The sequence below is a fragment of the Helianthus annuus genome, chromosome 2 (assembly GCF_002127325.2).
Source record: "Helianthus annuus cultivar XRQ/B chromosome 2, HanXRQr2.0-SUNRISE, whole genome shotgun sequence".
In the NCBI taxonomy this organism is placed as follows: Eukaryota; Viridiplantae; Streptophyta; class Magnoliopsida; order Asterales; family Asteraceae; genus Helianthus; species Helianthus annuus.
In genome coordinates, this window is record NC_035434.2 from 7,935,504 (window position 1) to 7,952,008 (window position 16,505).

Consider the following 16,505-nt stretch of genomic DNA (forward strand, 5'->3'; position numbering starts at 1 on the left):
GGCAGGGAGCAAACTGGCAAAAAAACTGAAAAATCAGGGAGTAAAATGGCTATTTTTAAAGGTTTGGAGCAAAACCATTAAAGTGACCAAACCATAGGGAGCAAAACGGAAGTTTACTCTTATATTTAAGCACTATTAAGTGATTTTATTTTACAATGGTACCTTATATTTTAGCCCGAAGTATAAGTCTAAGTCCACCGGGCCCGGTTATTCCTTGACCACATTACTTGTCTCACCGCTTACATTTGGTATTTATCTATCATTCATACGGTCTGTTTAAGCGAGTTAGCCGTTTAATGTTTAAGTTGACAATTTAGAACTTGAAAGTTGAAACCGGTTCATATAGAGAAAGAGAGAATAGAGAATATAAGACTTCATTTTTAATTGAGAATTAAATTGTCATATACAAAAGATAATATTCAGTGTTGTAGTAATCGCTAGTCGGGGCGGCGGGGCAGGGGCGGACTTACCCCTAGCCCAAGGTGGGCGGGCGCACCCCCGGGAAAAAAAAATTTTAATGCTATTTTCCGTTGAAAATCCCGTCCGCACCCCTTGGATTTTTTCGTCCGCACCCCTTGGATTTTTTCATCCGCACCCCTTGGATTTTTTCATCCGCACCCCTTAGGTAAAAAATGTTATCGATTTATATTTTAATTTTTTTTAGTAAACTCTAATTAAAAAAAAAAACTACCTAAATTATATAAACTTATACTACCCAACTTAACCCAAATACCCAATACCTTAACCCACTATTTCATTAAATATAATTAGCCCACTAATTTCTAGCCCATTAACCAAACTCAACTTAAGACTGTGGGGTATGGGGCGGGGGTTGGGGCGTGGGTTGGCTGAAAACGCCCAAGCCACCACCCCGGGTGGGCTTGGGTTTGGGCGTGGCCCAAGGGGCGGGAGTTTAAGACCGGGCGTGGGGCGGGTCTATCATTATGACATGGTGGGCTCTCAATGGCCAAACCAACTAGCCGTTGGCCAACGGCTATGTGTAAAAAAAAAAAAAGAAGCTAGGGATGCCCTGAAACAAAGACAAGATGTTATGAAATTTCTATCCCAGCCCATCGATCATCTATCAGGTGAAGAGTTGGAACTAATATTGGAGACGAGAGAAGAGATAAAGAAATATAAGCATTAGGAATTTGTTTATGTAATCTTCTTTATTTAAAAAACTTAAAAAAATTTAAATTTTTTGTTTAAAAAAATATAAAATAGCCGTTTGGGCTGGCCACGCCCCAAACCCCCGCCCAACCATACCGTCTTCAATGTGGGTCAGCCCAGCGAAGCCCCCCCAAGCAATTTCTTTTGTTTTACATGACTCGACCCGAACCGACCCGATACGAACCGATTTTTTTACTTATATACCTAGGGGCCTAAAATTTTTAAAAATGTTCCGCACCCCCATGGAAAAATTCCTGGGTCCGCCACTGCGGCGGGGTGGGGACTAGCGATTAAATGGGGATTAATCTGATTAATCGGCGACTAATCGAGGATTAATCGGCACCTAGTCGGGATTTTTACAACCATGACAATATTTATAGAGCTATCACATTTATAGAAAGTAACAAACATAATGGTGAGACATTCGCTTCGGCTTTTACCAAGAGAGGATTGTTACTCAAATTCTTGATACTCAGAAGTGGTTCACCGGTTTGACTCTTGCTTACTTCAGCTCCACCGCCACGAGGGATGTCCTATCGATCGTTAAGGGCCCACAACAAAAACCGGACCTGTTGTGTAGGCGGTTCAAAAGTATTCAAACGGGTTCATAAGTACTCAACCATACCGCTTATGTAGATAAGACGGTTCCTTGTTTAATCATCCTATGTAGGGCTGTAAACGAACCTTGTTCGTGTTCGTTTGTTAAGAAATATATATGTTCGCGAACCGTTCATGAACACTTATCGAACGAGATTATGTTCGTGTTCGTTTGTTAAGGAAATGAACTTGTTCGTGTTCGTTTGTGTTTGTTTGTTAATTTTAGGCAACGAACGTTGACGACCACAAATGAACCCAAACTAATGTTCATGAACACAAATGGAAACAAACGAACACAAACAATCGTTCATGAACAGAATATATAATACACCGACACTTATTAGATATTCAATTTGTCGGAATTTGAAGTATTTAAATAAATATAAAAACTAAAATCATTAATGAACTATCAAACACAAACGAACATGTTACCGAACGTTCACGAACATAAACGAACGAACACGTCCTATGTTCATGTTTGTTAATTTAACTAAACGAACGAAATTTCTTGTTCGTGTTCGTTTGTTTAATAAACGAACGAACAGAAACGAACTTCCCGCCGAACGGTTCACGAACTGTTTGCCAAACGTTTGGTTCGTTTACAGCCCTAATCCTATGCAGGGTTATGAAAGCATTGGTGAAAGTTATTTGAAATAACCATATATTTTTACTAAGGTGAAAGTTAACATATTATGTTGTACAAGATTAGCACTATTTAAAAGTGCTTTTGTACTTTCTATATTTACACATGACAAACTTACAGACTCTATGTAGTAAGTCTGAATATTTACACATGAAACTTCATTTCTATAACTTCACTTACTAGCATAAATAAATCTCGGTTACTGGCGGGTCGACGGACTTCTTCCCCCTAAATTCTCCATCTTCTCTAAATACGAAAGTTTCTTACTGTTTGTAGCCGATGTTTGTTTTGCTAACGTTCCGTTTGATACTTCTTCTTTCGGTTCTTTTTCTTGTTCCGTTGTCCAAGCTATGAACTCGGATAATGTCATTGACGTTGGGGCATTCGCGTAGTTAAGTTTTTCTAGTTCTTCCTTTGCGTCGGGGAATTTTCCTGACGCTCTTGATGCTGAATCTTTTAGAGAGTTTCGTTTTAGACTAGCCGAAGGGTTTCTTGCAAGACTATCTGCGTGCATCACGTCTTCGATTCGTGACATTACTTTGTGTGCTAAGCTTTCTAGTATTCTTGAATAGCTCTCAAGAATCGCGTGCCCAACGTCCTGTAGATTCAACAACGCGTAAAATTGTATGGTTTGTTGTAGACGTTGCAAAATGGAAAAGAATGGCGGTGAAACATGTTGAGTAACGGGTCAAAATATGTAACTTTTAAACACGACAAAGTGGGTTAGGTCGCGTTGACCCTCAAAATGTTTTTCTTGACACTTTTGCGGTGTATTTGTTTTTTTTAAGTATTTTAAATCTGGAGAAATTCAAAGTATTTTCATTTGTTAAACCGTGTGTAAACGCGTGCTCTGGTGATTATATAAACTATAAATAATACTTTCAAGAATTTTGATATAACCCCTTAAACTTTCCAAAATTTAATTTAGAATTAAATGCCATTTTAGTCCCTAAGGTTTGGGCCATTTTGCCAGTTTAGTCCAAAGGTTTGAAACGGTGCCATTTTAGTCCAAGTAGTTTCAAACGTTGCTATTTTAGTCCACTGGGTTAACTTCATCCCTTTATTATGTTAACTAGAAGGGCATTTCGGTCATTTTATATGTAATTCTGTTAACTAGAAGGGTAATTCGACCATATACATATAAAATGATCGAATTACCCTTCTAGCTAACAGAAAAAATGGACGGAGTTAACCCAGTGGACTAAAATGACAACGCTTGAAACTATTTGGACTAAAATGGCAACGTTTCAAACCTTTAGACTAAACTGACAAAATGACCCAAACCACAGAGACCAAAATGACATTTAAACCCTCAAAACTTCATAAAAAATGTAGAGGGGTTTAGGTTACCCCTTTGAAGATATAGGATAACCTAAATCGACCCATTTATAGCTCAGTTTTTTATATTTAACTGTTTTCCGCTCTGAAGATGGAGGATAACCCAACTTGACCCATTTTAAATAACAACAACAACAACCATACCCAGTAAATCCCACAAATAGCAAAGCTACTTATAGGGTCTGGGGAGGGTGGGATGTAGACAGACCTTGCCTCTATCCATAGGGATAGAGAGGCTGCTTCCAGAGAGACCCTCTGCTCGAAAACGAACAACAAACCAACACACCCATTTTAAATAAACGAGTTGAAATTGTCACCTATAGTCCTTTCATTAAAAACAAAAAGCACGTAGTGTCTATGCAAGCAAGGATATGGAATTTTCTTACTCGATTATGTTCGATTTTGCTGACATCTAATGCGGATTGAGAAATACCAGGGTAACGATGTTTTAATATAAGTAATATTGTTTCCGCTCTATCTTCAAATTGCTCCCTTTTCTCAATACTCACACCCGAACCCCAACCGGATTTTCCATCTTTGTTTGTCATTTTTCTTCTCCATATCACGACAGACGCCTCCATTCGGTTCTTTAGATCAAGAATTTTATGCTCGGAAGATAAGTCCATAGCTGCAAGGAAACTGTCTGGATCAAAGTGATCAACCGTAATATTTTTATAAACCGCATCGCCTAAGCTTGCACGCCCATTCTGCCATAAAACACATCAGTGATGATTGATGATCAACTCATTCAGCTGAATTATATAGGCAAATGTCACTGTATAGTAAAACAAATGAAGTTTTAATAAATGTGTTAACGGGTCGGGTTCAGGTGGATCCACTTAATAAGTTGGTTATATTAGCCAACCCATAGGGTTGTGAATTTCTCACACGAAACGAACCTAACACGAAATTTGTGGGTTTGGGTTTAGTCTAAACGGGTTCGGGTCAGTTTCAGGTTAAACCCGCGAACCCGTTTAGCTAAACGGGTCAGGTTCGGGTCAACCCAGACCCGTTTAACCCATTTATACTATATTATTATATTGTATTACAATATGTTTTATGTCATAACTTAGACCGAGTGTGTATTATATGCCATATTTATAACTTAAAAAGAGAAATCAACACAAGATTTTATAATTTAAATGTAATTGTATCATATACCTTTATGTTTTTTTAATAAAATTTTAAATATATTAATTTGCGGGAAAAAAAATAAAAAATAAAAAAAATTCGCGTTGAACGGGTCGTGTTCGAGTCAACCCGTGAATATTCAGGCCGTGTTCGGGTTCATATGTATGACACGATTTTCGAGTTCGGGTCCATCTAAAATTTTCGGGTTCAGGTCAGGTTGAACCGCCAACCCACGAACACGACCCGTTTAGCATCCCTACCAACCCGAAACCTGATTATTTTCGGCGCATGCAAGAAATTGTTGCCCCTATGTCTTCTACTAAATTCCAACTCTAGATTCATTCGTTTAGAATGACAGTCACATACACGTATTCATACTGACTCAATCTAGCCTATTCGTACAGTAACAGACCCATAAATATGCATTAGCACACCAACCAAGTTTCATGACTTAAAAATTCATAAAAGTAGTTTTTTAACTACTCAAAGTTTTTTTTTTCTTTTTTTCTTTTTTTTTTTTACAAAGCAATGGCAGGTAGTCGGGCAACAAGTTGCGCCGCCAAAGTTTATATTTCACAATTTTGTAATTTTACCTTGGGGAGGCCATCAATGTAATTTTCAGGGATTTCCATCTCTGTAAGAATGTGAGCATTCATAGCCATAGCTGCTTTGAGTACTTGGTTCACTGAGTCTTGCTGAAACTGTAACCATTTTCTTGTAAGATCAGGTAAACCGCTCGGGGGAACCTTTGGCGTCGGTAACCACCATTTATCGTCTTCCCTTTTCCTATTTGATTTTGATCCGGCGTCGCTTTTGGACACATAGGTGAACTCGGTTTGATCCCGAAAATTATCTAAACATTCCTGTGTTCACATAAAGAATCATAGATTAGATTTCTTGATGTTCTATGTTCATCATTATTTATTTTTTTGTAAATAACCAATATAAGATTTTTTCGCACATAGTGTTATATTTACCGAAAATTTACGAAAAAATGTTTTTTCTTAGTGTAAAATGTTGGATTTTTAAGAGTTAGGCACCCGCCGATTTGGATTTTTAGAGTCCAGCGCCCACTGAGTTTCCGTTCATTCGTTCAAGCTCCACCACTGCAAGTGATCATACGTAGGGTTGCAAACGAACTAAACGTTCAGCGAACAGATCGTGAACTGTTCAGCGGGAAGTTCATATGTGTTCGTTCGTTTAATTAATGGATGAACACGAAGAAGAAGTTTTGTTTGTTTAGTTAAATGAACGAATATGAACAGAGTTTGTGTTCGTTCATTTATGTTCGTAAACGTTCGGTAACATGTTTGTTTATGTTTGATAGCTCATTAGTGTTCTCAATATTTATATTTTATTAGAATACTTCAAAATTCCAACAAACAAAATATTTAATAAGTATCGGTGTATTATATATTCAGTTCATGAACGCTTGTTTGTTTTCATTGTGTTCATGAACATTAGTTTGTGTTCAGGGGCGGACCTAGAGTGATAGAAGAGGTAACCTCCGTTGCCCCTTGATGCTCCGGTGACGCTCCGACTGTAGTGTAAATTTTGAAAAAATTTGACGTTTTTTCGATTTCATGACCCCCTTTTATTGAAACGTTACCCCTATGCGGGTTTTCTAGATCCGCCACTGTTTGTGTTCGTTTCTGTTCAAGAACGTTCGTTACCAAAATTAAACACAAACGAACACGAACATGTTTATTTCCTTAACGAACAACCACGAACATAAAATCTCATTCTGTAAGTGTTCATGAACACATATATTTCTATAACAAACGAACACGAACAAGACTAAAATAGCGAGTTTCTTACCATAAGCATCCCATCAAGCTTCTTAAGGGCAGGTATGTTAACATTCACATCGCTTCGTTGCCTTGTAATCATAATCTACGAAAATTATACGGTTTAATTTGTAGCTTCAAATTTAAAACTATGAAATATAACACACGAAAAGATCGCAATTGGTACCTCCATTGTGACGCCGTTAGTATTTTGCTTCGAAGCCACAAATTCAACAATGTGATCGGTCACAGATAACAACCAATCGATTTCTTTTTGCCACCTTGCTTTACTCTCCGGTGCCATTGGTTCTAAGCGCGAGATTTCTCCGAATACAGAAGCTATTGATCAAATGACATAACCGAACCGAACCAAATCAGAAACCGATGATTTTGGTTATAGGTTTTCTTACAAATAAGCTTTCTTAGCTTGACCCGAATGACGGGGGGTCGAAAACGTATATACCAAAAAATTTCTATAGAACCGGGGGGTCAAAAACATATATACCCAAAAAATTCTATACGAAAGCTACATATATAACACTACTGAGCGAAAAGTTCGGGGGGTCGGGCGCCAATTCCCGCCCCTTCTATCCTTCGCCACTGGTGATGGACTTATGGTTGCATGTGTGTGTATCATTTGCATGTCTGTTAATCAAATTAACTGGACCGTTTGTAACCAAAACGGTTGGTTTTTAAAAATCTAAATTTTGATTATATGTTTGAATGTTTAAATACAGCCCGTATTCAAACTGAACTGGCCATATTCAAAACTATAAGTGTGTACATAATTAAAAAAAGAGTTAATTACTGTTTTCGTCCCTGTGGTTTGTCAAAAATCAATATTTCAGTCTATTAGTTTAACAATTGCGATTTTAGTCCCTGTGGTTTCACTTTGGTAACCATTTCAGTCCATATACTAATAGAATAAATGGATTGAAATGGTTACGAAAGTGAAACCACATGGACTGAAATGGTTATGAAAGTGAAACCACAGGGACTGAAATCGTAATTTTTAAACTAATGGACTGAAATAATAATTCTTAACAAACAACATGGACGGAAATAGTAATTAACTATTAAAAAAATTAAATGGAGATGGTTCATATAGACTTAACCAAACCGATTGTACAACCGTTTAGGTTGGCTGGTATGGAATGGAGCCCCTAGGGGCTTCATTACACCATATCAACGACACGTAAGCCACATCAGTTCCACGTAAGCAATGGCGCCCACCCTTTAACAACCAAGAAATGAGATAAAGCCCCCCCCCCCCCCCAATGGTCAGTGGCGTCCCCCATTATTAATTTTATCTTGATCTAGCCCCACAAAACATTCGTTAGCCTTCGTTATTGCCCTGGCGAGAAGGCAATGGCACCCCCCAATTGGAGGGGGCGCTATTGGGTGTTACTATGTTGAGGTGGACGGGGCGCTATAAGTCCATCCTGATAATAGTGGTTAAAACCTTCTAAAAAGCCCGAAATAACCATACTCAACTGAGATACAAAAATTCAAAAACCGAACCATAACCAAAAAAACCTGACCGAAATATTTTAGTCATCCAACTTGTTACACAAACAATAAAAACCTAAAAGGCTCTCATTTCTAACATGTTATGTATGCATCTAAATATCATCAACAACAAAAGTTACAAAACCATGAAAAACATAATCAAGTAATCAAAAACAAAACAAACCCGCTTACCCGCAAGATTCGTGATGGCATTCGACAATGCCAAAGCCGACGAAACACCTTTTCCTCCACCCGACATGTCCTCGCCTAATAACAACTTTGCAAATCTCTCCTTCATCAATTCCATATCTACAAAAGTTTAACAAACAAACAAAATGCATTATGCATAATTAATACGTCGAATCCAAAAACGAGCTCAAAAACATTGCAAATGGGCAATTCACCTGCATATATAGACTCCAATTCAGGGTCTAATTCTGAATTTGCATCAGCATTATCCTCCTCCATTGTTGTTTTTAATTGCTCGAACTGTTACGGAATTCGAGAAGAAAAGGTTGACAGAATCAAAGATGAATCTCACGAAAATGAAAAGAAAAAAAATAAGAAAATGGTGAAACAGAAATGGGATTTGATGATGTTTGGTTTGTGTTTTTGGAAATGTGTAAAATGGTTGTTAGAAGAGGGATGGAGGGAACGTGGGGTGCATGTTAGAAAGAGAATTGGAAGATGATATAAATATTATTTTGTATTTTACTAATGTTATATATTTTTTTTTATAAAGAGTGGTAATTAGTAAATTATTGTATTTTTATTAGTTAGAACAAATTTAAATCAGTATCTTTCTTTAACCATGACATTTAAAAGGTTGCTATTTTATTTTATAACCAGTTAAATTATAATAATGATGATGATAATAACGCTAAAATCTGATTACAATAAAAATAAAAATAAATAAATAAATAAATGCTTGGGGGCGAGCATTCACAATAGCTCATATTTAGAGGTTGTTTTTTATCATTTTTTTCACTTCATCCATTCTTTTCTATTGTAAGCATCATTTTTTCTATGTGTATTTGGGATACATATTTGTTGAAGAATGAATAAAAACGAGTATATTGTCAGGTGGTGGGGCCAAAGGATGGGGTTGGGTTGGGTGATAAATTAAATGTAAAAGGTGGTGATGATCTGGCAATGTTTTTAAATTTTAAGTGTTTTTGTGTTTTCTTATTGGGTGGGTTTTTAATGTTTTTGAAGAGTGAGTATTTTTCTGATGTGGCAGCTGACTGGACATGTTTTTAGGTGTTTTTAATGGTTCTTATTGTGGATGCTCTAAGTCTTATTTAAAACAAATATATAGAGTTTAAGACAAAAGTATGGACCTACGTCTAGGGTGTGAACGAGCTCGGCTCGGTTCGAGCCTACTTATATCAATATGAGCTCGAGCCCGGCTCGGGCAATTTTGAAAACAACCTCAAATGACAAGCTAAAAGATCGGCTCGAGCTTGCTTCAATATCGCATAAACGAGCCAAAGCTCGGCTCACAAATGTTATCATTATTATTACCATATATAATTAAGCAACATTTTGTTGCTTTTGTTGTTGTACCATATGCATAGGGTGTGTTTCAAAAAAAAATTTGATTTTTTATTTTCAATTCAAAGGTTTTTTTCTTTTTATTTTAATCCTTTTAGGTTTTTAACTTTTAACTCAAAGTTTTCCATTATTTTCAATTTAATCACAACACTTTTTTATTTTTTTACTTTCATCCCCTATACTTTTCATCTTTTGTAAGTTTTTCGTTTTACATTTCGTTTAAAATTCCGCGAGTCAACACGCCGCAACTGTGTGTCTCTGTGGTTCAACGTTTTTTGTCTGTTTTTCTCGTTTGACAGTCCCGTCGCAACACGTCTATTATTCTACGTTCGAAAAGTTCATTCCAATGCGCGGGACCTTAAATCAACTTAGCTTTTTCTTTCTACGTTTTACGTCTCGGTCTAATTTCTCCCCATTAACACACCGCAACGGGTGTGCGTGATTCAACGATTTTACGTATGTTTTTCTTTCATTGTTATTTTTTCTTTTATTTATTTATTTATTTTATTTTACGAGCTCTTCTGTTGGTTGTGTGGCATTGGGGATACTTGGCACGATTTTACAAACGTATTTAACCTATTGTTTTTTTACTAAAAATAATTAGTTTCGAGTTCACCCCTATACCTCATTTACTTAAAAAAAAAAACCTATTTTTACGTGCATATTTTATGTACGTGTTGGTATGAATTTGATTTGCTCTACGTTTTAACGTACACTTTTTTCTGGAAACGAGTCAGATCAAATATAATACTTTTTGTTTAAAAAAACATCTTTTATGTGCATATTTTATGTACATTTTGGTATAAATTCGAGTTGGTGTATGTTTCAACGTAAACTTTTTTGGAAAATGAGTGAGGTCAAGTATAATTTGTTTCAGTGCTTATTTTATGAATGTTTCGTCAATTTTGTTTCGAACCGAGTGGAGTCAAATTGTGGTTTCTTTTTTTCAAAAGTTCTAATTAATCTCTTTTGATTATACGTGTCAGCTTTTCCGTTATACCCGTTACGTTTTCTATGTATAAGTCGAATCCTATATAATACGTTATGACTGTACGGTATAAATTTGATTTACTTTATGTTTTGATCTAATCGCAAAGCTTATATAGGTTACATTGAGTTCGATCAGATATGTCGAAATGCACGTTTTCATATGGTTAACGCATCACATAACGTTTAGACTAATCCATTCGACGTTTGCAATGTACCCGCGCCGCAACGCGCGCGAGTGTTATTCCTAGTTATTATTATATTATATATATAAAAAAGCTAAAACTTTGTTTGGGCTTGTTTAGACGTGCGAGTCTAAGCGAGCTTTGTATATCAGGCTCGATAACCAAACCAGCTCTAATTCAGGGTTGAGCTCGTTAAGGCTTGGCTCGTTGAATCTTTTAACTGAGCCGATCATTAGTAGCTCTTGAGCCTCTTGACTTGTTTACGCCCCTACTTACGTCTATTAGAAAACTATCTATCTCAACTATCAAGTAAGATTGTAACACTCAACTACGATGTTTATTTTCTATATATTTTGTTTTAAAATATATGATTATGTATACGTATATGTATTATATTAGTAAATAGTCTTTGTCATTTAAACAAATTTAATACAAACTAATTTTTTTTATATTTATAAACCTTTTAAAACAGAGACGATTACAGACTAATGACATGTAGACGGACAACAAGTTGCGCCGCTACCCTCTTCAGAATAGCAAACTCTACTCTACTAAACACAAAATTTGGCCCCTTCTGAATAGCAAACCCTAAAAGTAAATTAAAAAAATGTTTCAAAAGGTTAAACCGTAAAATCAAAACCAGTTTGGTTCGTCCGACCGACCTAACCAGTCCAATCGCTTTAGTTTATCGGTTTCCAATACGGTACTCGATGATTCGGTCCATAACTTTTAAAAGACCAGCCAAAATTGAACCAACCCCCTAACTCAAAATTTTGGTCCATAATTACTTTTACACTAACGTTCAATATTTTGGATGTCATAAAATATTATAACAAAATGTGTTTTAAAAATAGCAATTTAGTAGCATGGATGTCTCTAAAGTCAAGTTTGTTGGTAGATTAAGTAAAATGACTAAAATCTGAGATTTATGTGACACAATTAATTTTTTTTTAAATATGAGATTATCATTAATTCATTATCCTACGATTTTAAATACCCCCAAACAAAAAAAAAATCGTCGACAGCAGGATTCGAACCTGCGCAGGCAAAGCCCAACAGATTTCGAGTCTGTCTCCTTAACCACTCGGACATATCGACACTTTTGTGTGGTTTCTTCTATCTAGTTTATAATTATACTACCATAGACTATCCATTTTTGTGGTAAGATTAATACGTAATCCAAATAAAAAAGATCATTAAGATTTCTATCACCCGTAAGTGCTGTAGAGACAGGCAAGTAAATCATAGTTCGCTTTTCGTTAGCTCGTTAAAAACCTGATTAAGTTTAGATCGAACTGATTTGTATAAATTTCTAAATTTCGGATCTGTTTGTTACGAATATGGTTCGTTTTCCGTTTATTTTTTTTTTCCGATTTTTGTTATTTTTTTTTCACATCCCTACAACCAACCAGCTAATTTGATATTTTTTCCGTTTTATTATTTTTTCCGCTTCTTTAACCATTTTTTAAAATTCCGTTCTTCTATTATTTAACTAGTTCTTGAAATGTTAAATAAAATAAATTTAAGTTTATGTTTATTTTTTTATGTTGTTTTATTATAGCTAAAATCTTTGTACTATTTAGCTAAATAATTTTTAGAATGATAAATTTAATATTTTAGTTAGTTATTTACTAAATTTAATATTTTAATTTACACAACGTTTTACCCGGTTTTAGCTTTTGTAATGCTCGTTTTTACAATGGCATGTCTTATTCAATATTCAAAATTATGTATTTAACCACGTCAATGTCAGCGAATGCTAATGTACAATTCATCGAAATCGAATCTTACAAATTTTAAGGTCCCCGCATCAATGCACGAGTTTCACACATGAGTTACGTTAAAATTTCATTCCATAAAAACATTTTCATTTTCACTTTAAGAGTAAATTACAAGTTGTCTTTTATTTATATATCAAGTTGCAAGTGATGTCCTTTGTCTTTAAAATTGATAGGTTTTGTACTTTATGTTTCAAAATCTTGCATGTTATGTCATTTGACCCTAACCTAGTTAATTTTTTTTGTTAAATCAAATAACATAAGGGTATTTTAGTCTTTTTAATCATTTATTTAAAAACTTTTTTATTAAATAAAACAAAAAACCTAATCATCTTCACCACCATTTCTACACCGTCACAAATAATCATTCATTTTCACAAAATCTAATCATCTTTCTCAGTTAAGCTTCCGTTCAAAATTCATCAACTTTAACTTCAAATTACATAATCTAATCATATCACCACCACTTTCACTTACTTAAATCAATGTATATGTCAACAAAGGGCTTGCGGATCGAAGATTTTCATCAAATGTTTTACAAAGGTATGGCTATTGTAACGGCACAACACTTATTCGTATAGATTGAACATTGGCTGAATTGGGTTGGTTACATTTTTTTTAACGACCAACAGAATCAATTTTGAGCACTCTCGGGGCATCCACTAGACAAACGGAGTACTCCGAGAGTAACCCGAGTCCACCACCAATTCCGGGGAAAACTCGGTAACCCACCCGTTTGTAGGCACGACGGTGAAATTACCGGTAAAATCTGTTTGGCTCAAGAATTCAACCCATGTTTCCCTGGGTCTCCTATCATTGCCCACCAGTGCCTCATTCTGCACCAAATGAGAGTTGAACATGCATCTCTCAATAAAAATGCAAGTATTCGACCATTTGATATAGAAATCATTGGAAATTGGGTTGGTTACATGTGTTGCAAATTTGCAATGGTGTAAATTGCCACATGTTATAGAAACATCAATCATGGAGATCATTAATTTTCCCTCAGACTATGGGTATGGAGCGGGGGTTGGGGCATGGGTTGGAGAGAAACGCCTAAGTCACCACCCCGGGTGGTCTTGGGTTTGGGCGTGGCCCCATTGGCGTGGGATTCAGCCCGGGCGTTGAGCGGGACTACCCACATGACATGGTGAAACCTCATTGGCCAAGAGCACTAGCCACGCCACCCCAGCCACGCCCCACCATACCCCTTTGAAATTGGTTTTTGGTCTTAGGTGCCCCATACACGTGTCGCACCATGCCCCCAACCCACGCCCCACCATACCCCACGTGTAACGCCCTGCGTTTTCAAACTTCCTACATTTAGAAACCTTACGTGAAATTCTAACTTTGGAAATCTTGTGTTCTTATAACCATTCTTTCATTGTAATCGTTGTAAAATACGGAACTTGCTACGTAAATAAAACTTGTACATTACACTTTTTACCTAGTTAAATCATGTTTTATTTCATATTTCACCTTGTTACAAGTTAGGGGAAGCATTGTTGCACATTATTACACAACTTAATTAACAAAATTACTCATTATAATGTTTTAAAAAAATAAAAAAAAAATAAAGAAATATGGCAGCCCAATTCAGCAAAATTCAGCCCCATATAGTTGGGTTTTGTGGGCTAGTTTCAAGGTGTAACCCCTTCTAAACACTTCCAAAGCCCAACCCATTGAAACCCTAATCCTTCCCCCTATAAATACCACTTATAACCAGCCTCCCTACCACTTTTGCAACCCTAAAAACTCACAAAACATCCACCAAACCGTAGTTGAAAGCAAGGGTTCGAGTAGATTGACACCCCTTCACGAAAATGAGCATAACTCACTCAATTCTTATCCGATTCACTCGATTCTTTTTCCTACTTGCTTGTATACTCATGGGGTTAGATTCCTAGACTTCTCCTTGGAGAAATCAGACCTGGAAATGCCCCGAAATAGTCCATAAACTTTCTGTTTGTTTTTGTGTTCATCAAAAACTTGTTTAAACCTATGCAACTTGTGTCTAACACATCTCATACCTATGTCCTAATGCTTACAACTTATCCCATGGTTGGTTAAGCTTAAAAACAAGGTTGAGACATTTAAAATCAGAGGATTAAACCTCATAAACTTGGTGTTTTGTGTAGGGTTTTTAACCCACAAGTCATGTCAAACTTTGTCTTTGATACATGAGTGATTATGGAACAACTTGGGTTGTCCAAACATACAATCCTCACATGATTTGATGATTTCTCTTAGTTAGTGTGTATATTTCTTATTCTTTATTGTATGTTCATGACCCTCCTTGGTTGTTTTTTTACATCAAGTGTAGTGGTGAACACATAGAGGTGCCTAAATGGAAGACTTGATCTTCCTACCTCCTACATGACTTCTATGACATTTAGAGGTACCAAAATGAAGATTTTAATCTTCTACCTCATGCTTGAACTATTGGACATATATTATATAACCTAAATATATTATTCGAATAATCGAATCTTTGATGATGAACTAGTGTTCATATGTCGGGGTACTAGATTACATCATCATAGACTATGATAACTTGTCACGATTCTAATGGAACCTTGTTCCATGAAAACATCTAAACTCCTTCGAGTTTCCTAGTGTCAAGAACAAGCATCATATGTACTAAATGATTATTTTCCATGTTATTCTCATATCTTATTTTTATGTTGTTTTAAACACCGAATCTCGACTCTAAACATACTTGAACCTTAACCCTTATACATTCGGACACTAAATCTCTACTCGTCAACAATTGGATAATCAGAAAACATATGCAAACTTTGTGAGTATACTCGTACTTTTCCCCTTTTTACTTTTACTACTTTTGGGGTGTAACATGTTTACCTATTGAAACTTACACATGAATTTTTGTCTAAATACATGAACATTCCTATAACATGCTTGTATATGTGATGACTTGATACTTTAAATTTGGGTGATTCTTATGTGTTGAACTTATCATTAACTTCGTACGAGCCAAACCTTGACATATGTAGCGCTATAGGATTAACGACCCGCCTCTACTGAAACTTTGGTTATGTCATGAGCAAGTTGCGTTTTCTTGGTTTGATATGTTAGACACATGCCATGTTTAAATGTTTATCTTGAATCACATGCTTGCTATGAGGAATTGTTCAAACTTATCTTTTGCTATGTACGTATCAAACTTGTATACTCGCCTTTGCTTTTGCATTGAACTTTATTTTAAACATGTTACAGGTTGATGAGGACGATGCTAAGAAAAGAAGTAGCGTTGATGCCTAGATACACATATAGACGTTAGGGTTTAATATGTTGTATCAAATTTTGTTATGTTATCATGTTGTTATGTTAAACTTGTTGTATTTGAATTTCTTGTAATGTTGACTATTTGAAGTTATGAAATGAAATGAAATTTGGAATTTCTAAATATTGTCACAAATAGCGTTATGATGTCTCTAGCAATCTTCACACTTCGTCTCATCCCGATGTTTCCGCCATTGGTTGGGGTGTGACAGATTGGTATCAGAGCCATAACTATAGGGAATTAGGAAAAGTAGGAATGCTTTAGCCTAGTCTATAGTTTTAGAACCTTATTCGTATGCTTTGCTTGGACTACTACATGATACTTTATTTGTTACTTATTTATGCTCTTTTAAACATGTATGTTACTCATGTGTAATATTCGACATGTTATTCTTACGCATTAATGCTTGTTTTATTATGTGTTAACACTTGTTTCGTTGTTCGATTCTTTATGTGTTATTCTTGACATATTTCTCTATGTGTTAATACTTGTTTTATTTCATTATTTAAGTATCATCCTTGA

At 35.7% G+C, this 16,505-nt stretch overlaps 1 protein-coding gene and 1 non-coding gene across 2 annotated transcripts; both read right to left on the bottom strand.

Annotated features, from left to right (window-relative positions):
• Positions 1-2,411: 2,411 nt before the first annotated feature.
• Positions 2,412-8,815, bottom strand: LOC110909164 (rop guanine nucleotide exchange factor 12). The gene is made up of 7 exons (XM_022154188.2): positions 8,580-8,815; positions 8,368-8,484; positions 6,854-7,005; positions 6,698-6,772; positions 5,473-5,742; positions 4,135-4,455; positions 2,412-3,008 (listed from the first exon to the last, which is right to left on the bottom strand). The coding sequence occupies exons 1-7, from the start codon at positions 8,641-8,643 to the stop codon at positions 2,610-2,612; spliced, it is 1,398 nt and encodes a 465-aa protein (XP_022009880.1). The 5' UTR covers positions 8,644-8,815; the 3' UTR covers positions 2,412-2,609.
• A 3,102-nt stretch (positions 8,816-11,917) lies between these two features.
• On the bottom strand, positions 11,918-11,999 carry TRNAS-CGA. The gene has a single exon. It is a non-coding gene; the product is annotated as a tRNA-Ser (tRNA).
• Between the last annotated feature and the right edge of the window lie 4,506 nt (positions 12,000-16,505).